The sequence below is a fragment of the Ictalurus punctatus genome, chromosome 14 (genome assembly GCF_001660625.3).
Source record: "Ictalurus punctatus breed USDA103 chromosome 14, Coco_2.0, whole genome shotgun sequence".
Taxonomy (NCBI): Eukaryota; Metazoa; Chordata; class Actinopteri; order Siluriformes; family Ictaluridae; genus Ictalurus; species Ictalurus punctatus.
The window spans coordinates 20,192,976-20,200,085 of record NC_030429.2 but is presented as its reverse complement, the minus strand read 5'-3'; the positions used below and the strand labels follow the sequence as shown (position 1 = coordinate 20,200,085).

The following is a 7,110-nucleotide window of genomic DNA, read 5'->3' as shown; positions in this document are numbered from 1 at the left end:
ATGTCTACATTTTACCTCGCTGCCCTATAGACTACGGTGCCTCCAGAGTTACCGGCCTGACCTTACGCAGCAGGAAACTGCTTCTAGACGGACAGCCAATGCAAACGGTCCCATTAAGAGAGGCTCTTAATTCGTTCATCTCCTTCCTTAAAACCTTCAGCAGACCAGTTCTGGTGGGCCACAACTGTAAACGGTTTGACTGTCCTATTCTGCTGCGAATCATGACCGAGTTTAATCTGCTGAAGGAGTTTCAGGACGTGGTGTCAGCTTACCTGGATACATTGCTGCTCAGTAAGCAGATGTTTATGCTCCAGAAGTATTCTCAGCCCTTCCTGGTCCAGCATTTCCTCCAAAAATCCTACAGAGCTCATGACGCTACAGAGGATGTGCGAGCTCTACAGGAGCTTTTTAGAGTCTGGAGGCCAAGCACAGACCTGGTAAATGAGCACAAGTTTATCTAATAGCTCAAATAAGTCAGGGGAGTTTGGGGTCCGTTATAAAAGGGACCAGTTGTATTACTCGCAATTGCTTCAATCAGGAACACGCTTATAGTGGTGACAAAAGTCAAAATTTTGTTGCATGAAAGTCATTTTCTTCATCTGGAGAACATTTTGAATGATGTGTTCATCTTATATGCAAAACAGGCTAGTTTTAATCACTATCTACAATGGTGCTTGAAAGTTTGTGAACTCCTAGGAATTTTCAAATGAGACGAAAATGTCAATATGACATTTGTGAGTGGCAAAAGTATGTGAACCTTTGCGTACAGTATCTGGTGTGACCCCCTTGTGCAGCAATAACTGAAGCAAAACGTTTCCGGTAACTGTTGATCAGTCCTGCACATCGTCTTGGTGGAAATTCTAAAGGGTTCACAAACTTTCAAGCACCACTGTAGTTTGATGATAACTAACAATGCTGAGCTGGTTAGTTAACCATATGGACAGTTATCAGATTTCAAGATAGTTTAATTTTTAAATATATTTCGCAAAAGTCAAAAGAGATTCTACGTAGCTGAGAAACGGTTACCTTACCGAAAAACAGCAGACCCGAGTCGTGACACACTCGGTTGTCTCCACCCCTTGGACTCTTGGCTCGACTTACGCCTAAGTAGGAGACGTTGGATCAGGTGTGCACCACCCCATGGCCCTTTTGTTCTGAAGTGTGGGATACTTGCATTTTTTAAAAATTATAAGATTTACAAAAATATGATAAATATTAAATAAACTGACCCCACTCGCCTAAGATTTTAGTTTGAGAGCTATTAATAACACCTAAAGTCATATTTACAGCTGCATGTATTCTGCTGTATGACGGTTTTGAAATTGTTTCCACTCCATACAGGCAGATACATAATTATTGGCACCAAAGAGTGGCACATTTATATAAAAATGTTATATAAATGAGTGAGGAAAATATTTTACCACTAGAGATATTTTTAACAAATCACTCAATAATGCATTTAAATTTTTTTAAACGGTCTTAAGGAACGGATTCCTTTTACAAGAATTTGAACATTTTTGTAACATGTATAAAAGTTCTCTTCACCTTCCAGCAGCTGGGAATAAAATATTTGCTGAGTCAAAGCTCAAGTCTGTGGAGAAATGATGTTTGTGTAGCCGTTTGTGTAACTAACTTCTGTCAAAATCACTCCTCGTTCAGTGACGAGAAATGAGGTCATCTTCAACTTTTTCATCACATGATCATTACAACTGTCTAATTTGTGAGTACCAAATACCTGTACAAGAGATTAGAACCGTTTTTAGTCTAGATTACAATGTCATGCAGGTTTACTTCCTGCTGATCTAAATTCCTTTCATCTGAAACGAAGCTCGTGTGACGATGAACATGAAGCTTCACGTTCCGATTTCAATTCCCGTGACACAAAGCTGTGACGATAGTTCTAGCTTTTCTCACTTTCATGATAAGCAGCAGGTTTGGCAAATTCCTAAAAAAATAACTTCTGGTAAATAACTGAAATTTTAACAAGGAAGACTACAAGAAGTCAAAACCACAAACCTCCACGGTGGTCATTACTCCAGTAGCAGACTGGACTCAGCTCTAAAATAAGGATTTTATGACTGAAAGGCAGAACTGACGTTGATTGATGTTTAAAATGTTTAATGAAAATGCACATAGCTACCAAACATCTTGGTATGGTATTTTATTACGAATGTCATACTGTTTAAATGTCATTACTCGTTTGGGGGGGGGGGGGGGGGGGGGGGGGGGGGGATTTAATCGTCACGATGTTAAATAGAACAAGAAGCAGTAAGGTGATTTTCAGAGATAATTCAACGAAACTGTGAATGTAGCTGGCAGTAACTTGGTGTTATCACTGCCTTTCAGCATGCCATAAAATTCAATTCCATTCACCGGCAGCCATCTCAGTCTTAACTTAGGCAAAAATTCAAACCTAAATCGGTCAACAAATAGAATAAACGTCTTTCAGCTTATCCGGACTTCCACGAACGTCACATCGAAGGGGCTTTGAGAGCTGAAGTGCAGTTATTGACAGTTACAGGTTAGGAGGAATCTCTTCAGGGGGTCACTTTTAAGGCCTACAGCTTACAAACAAAAAGGTGTTGTTTTTTAGCATCCCGTTCGACCGAATCACAAGCCGGGACAAATTTAATCAGCCATTTGCACGTCTTCTGCCAGTTTCTGCACCATCTTCTCCTCCAGCTTTTTGGCTTGTCCTACATAAGGAGAAAGGGAGTGAATACACATGTTCACATCACGGTAGGCCGCTGTAGCGCTTTAAAAACATGCACGTTACACTCGTTCATACAACGACCAGTCCTGTGTGCGCACCTACATAATCTAACAAGAAAAAACACTGTTTTAGTTCTAACACCATAAGAAATGTTTTAAAAAAACAGAAACGAAAAGAAAAAAAAAATCCATACTGCATAAGATTTTTTTTTTTTAAATGACTCCGCCTACAGCATACAGTCCAACAAACAGCAGACTATTCAGAGAAGCAGATAACTGTACTTTCTCCATAACTAGTCATAAAGAAGAACCAGACTTAAATGAGACTGAAGCACCAAACATGATTTGAAATTTTTTGTTTCAGTCCTGTGTGTAATTACGTTAAATCTTTACAGGCTCAAATACATGTTTATGGCTTAACAATTCTGTCAGAAATCTAAAATGTATTAATTAGTTATTCGAAAGAATAACAGCAGTTCCTTTTACAGTTTAAAAAAAAAAAAAAAAAAAAAAAGTATTAACATTTTGCAGATTCTGCAAGCCATATGTACATTTATGAGCACGATTATCTAATAATCGACGGTCTCGCAAGTAATTCATCGACTACGCGTTTCATCACCTAGAGAAGTGCTTCATGTCTCTACATAAAGGTTTAAATCAGCCATGGCAATAATGTTGGATCACATTTACTGTACACAGAGCTTAGCTTTATCCATGTCCACAGGAAACCTGTTTTATATTTAAGAGAGTGTGTATACACGTATTTTTTGCCCGAACGCACGTGTAAACTGACATCACACGTCACTCACCTGCATGCGATGCTCTGATGAGGTGGATATTTTTCTTGACTTCGTTGATGGCTTCTGCTTTCTCCAGCTCTTTGCCCTTCTTCAATCTTGGGTGGGTGGGGGGGATAAATTAAAAAAAAACATTCTAAACTTGTTTCAAAAACATAGATTTTGGACATTTCTGCCCTCTATGAAATAAAGCACCTCTCACTGGCCATGCATCCTATTTTCTAATACCACGTTGTGATAATCATTAAGGTTTTAAAAGCCAGACACATACACAGACAGAACAGTCTCACCTGTTCATGATAAAGCGAGCCTGTCGCTTCTGTTTGATGCTCTCTACCTTCTTCATGGCCTCCACTGGAAACAGAAAAACAAAGCAATTATTCAAAAATGCATCTTTGTTAGAGAACACAAACAACTGTACTTGATCCGTCAGGAATAAAACAGACGGGGTGTGCCGTTCTAGGAAAATAATAAAACGGCAGGACGGTGTGATACTGTTCTTTTTCCAATCACAGCGTATAATAATGTCCTGAAGTGCTTTATTCCTCCAACACCACAGCAATTTATTGTATATTTTATATATATATATATATATATATATATATATATATATATATATATATATATATATATATATATATATATATATATATATAATAGAATGACATGTATTTATAGTATAGTATACTGTATATGTTAACAGCTACATTTAATGTTGAGGAACATCGGTGTTAGTTTATGTTATCTTTTAAATTATAACGGCAGTAAACAAACAAAAAAACAAAGATTATAAATGCAGCTCGTCTTTCTTGTTACCAAGAAATCCCAAAAATCAAAGTGCTGAAGACTCTCATGGCAGAAAACCTACAGCTTTACAGAGCAAGGACACGGGAGACTCCTTCATTAAACGTTAAATACACATCTCCTCACAGAAAACGGCACCGTCTCAACAATCAGACGTTTTCTTTCATTACATAACAAAAAACCCGTTTATTATTCGTCTTAGATTACGTAGAGCGTCCGCTGGACGAGTCCCTGTATAAGCTGTTAATACAGAAACGATGTTTTAAGCTGAGCGCTTTAATATAAACCTGGGATTTGAATTACAGCCAGCACTGCTGTTATAGAACTTTAAAATCAACACCTTCTGACCAATCAGATTTGAGAATTCAACAGCGCTGTGGAATAAACATTAATGATTACCTGTCTTGTTCCATAACTCCCTCTGGTATTTAAGAGGAATATTTCGGCGCTTTTCAAACTCCAGTGAGTTATCCTGTAAACACACAAACACACTACATGACGAGGATGACCTTCATTTCTCGTTTTTTTAAGTGCTAAACAAGGCAGGTAATGAGCGTGTGCTGTTTTTGGGGACCATGCCTCGGAGACTGTCTAAAACAAACAACATACCACTGTCAGCTCTTTGCCAGCAGCTTTTCTGAACGCTTTGGTCCACCTGGTCTTTCTTGGATTGCGCTTCTTCTTGAAGTTCTTGTGACATTTTGATCTGCAAAATTTAAACACCTGCAAGAGAAACAAAATCCCATGTTGGAGTGCTGTGTATACGGCAGTACAGAAGGACGAGGGGTGTAATGCTACTGAAGAACAACAGACAACTGGTGTGTCAAATTTTTTTAAAAATATTTTTAAATGAGTAAATAATTGAATAGACTAGCAAGGTGATTTTCCAGTAACACTGACACTTAAACCACTCCTTCTCTACATCAGTATTTGTGAATTAACTGTAGGCCTAGTCTAGATTATTAATAAAGCCAGTCACATATCGATTCAGGGGTATGGTGAAATATTCAATCCTTGACTAAAGAATAGAAATCAGATCAAATATCGTATCGTATGGTGTGGAACCTGAGGTTCTTGTACAAGGACAAGAACAAGACAATGTGAGGTGCATCTTATGCCTTTAATATTAAATAAAACTCCCAAGAACTGCAAGCCAAAAAATTCTCAAAACAAAAAACCCAAATCTTTTTACTATCGTTTTGTGAATTTTGCTTGTAGGCTAATCAACTCTGAAAATGAAAATGCAATCCTACACAACTTCAGAGTCTGCGATGATTGGTCGTGTGATGTAAAATCTGCCTAGCAACTAAAATTTGGACCAATAAAAAAAGCAGTTGGTAGTGTTTGACTGAGACAATGCTATTTAATATTTATTTCTTTGATAGATATCACCTAATAACCTAACTGTCCTGTATTCTTCATGTTAAAAAAAAAAAAATTCTTTGATACATTTGCACTTTGTATTGTAACTACACATAACATACTCGCATATCCTGTACATCCCTGGGGTTTTTTTTTCCCTTTTCTTTTGCACATTCCCATACAATTATTTCTTATTTTTAAATGAGTCACTGAAATGCACAGTCTAAGGACGAGTAGGCCAGGTTTTCATTTCACTGCCGGCTATATACTGTATATAACTATGTATGTGAAAAATAAAAAATATTAAAACTTCCCCTGAATGTGATGATAAAGGACAAGTGAACCTGAATGAAGACATGAATGTTGCTTCCCCACCTTTATGTCATGTCTATGGAAAAAGGCTTAAATAACCACTATACCAGATGAAATTACTACTCGATAGACAGGCAGGTGTAATTTATTATTTCTACTGTATAGGCTCTTAAGCCAGCTCGTGGTGACGTCACGTCGCCGTGAAAGATCTCCTACTACACGAGATAATCCGACAGCCAGGTAAACAACTACCTATAGAGCAGAATAGCCCTAGCACACTGACCATTACACAAAACAGCTTGTTGGGACACCACTAGTTACTGTTCATCTGATATAATATACATCACGAGGCTCCTGCGTGTGTTAAAGCTTCTCTCCCTCGACGGGAAAATGGCCCCTTTATCTCTTCCTCCATGTTTCACAGCCAGATGTAGTAAAGAAACGATTACCTTGCAGTCATTGCGAACAAACATCATCCCGTGTCCGGGGTAGACCGGTGCGGAGCAAAAATAACACTTTTCAATACGCATTGTGACTAAATAATTATTCTGTTAATCGCCCATGTGTTTATGGTTTCGACATGGACACTGAAAAGGAAGTGGGTTTGCGTCATTTCCGGTGTTTAGATTTTTTTTTTTTTTTTTTTTTTTTTTTTTTAAGATCTTTTTCGCCCTCTGTAATGCAGGAGTGGAATCACAGCTTCAGCCACACAGCTTCATTCCGTCTCTGGAGGTTTTAAAACGACATTAATAACATAATAAAATAGTAGTGGAAAAAAACCTAATAAAATAAAAGGAGTAGTGATTGAGAGATGAAGCTCTGTGAAGCGCTGAAGCTTTCAAGTTAATCGTGTAGATAAATTGTTCAGGCTGTAAGTGCACACTAGCGGCCCCTAGTGGTCGAAATAATATGAGCATGTGCAGAAAAATGTTTTAGATTACACACCTGTAACATTTGTGCCGATAGACAGACAGACAGACAGATACATAGATAGATAGAGATAGCTAGATAGGTTGATAAACATAGATAGATAGACATATAGACAGGCAGACAGACAGATAGATAGATCAAATCTATGTAAGCCATGTAGATGTACACCATGTCAAATGGGACATTTCATCAT

At 37.9% G+C, this 7,110-nt stretch overlaps 2 protein-coding genes across 7 annotated transcripts in view; one reads left to right on the top strand and one right to left on the bottom strand.

Moving 5' to 3' along the window:
* myo9ab (myosin IXAb) overlaps window positions 1-108 on the top strand; it is a 110,112-nt gene extending 110,004 nt beyond the window's left edge. For all 6 annotated transcript variants that reach the window (XM_017484984.3, XM_017484985.3, XM_017484986.3 and 3 more), the window contains one exon: window positions 1-108. This exon is cut by the window's left edge and continues 57 nt beyond it. The gene's annotated coding sequence lies outside the window, so the exon portion shown is untranslated.
* A 1,993-nt stretch (window positions 109-2,101) lies between these two features.
* rsl24d1 (ribosomal L24 domain containing 1) lies at window positions 2,102-6,582 on the bottom strand. The gene is given in 6 exon segments (NM_001200857.1): window positions 2,102-2,696; window positions 3,522-3,607; window positions 3,800-3,863; window positions 4,713-4,785; window positions 4,923-5,036; window positions 6,437-6,582. Coding segments are annotated over 6 exon segments (486 nt in total). The 5' UTR covers window positions 6,518-6,582; the 3' UTR covers window positions 2,102-2,628.
* Window positions 6,583-7,110: the final 528 nt, after the last annotated feature.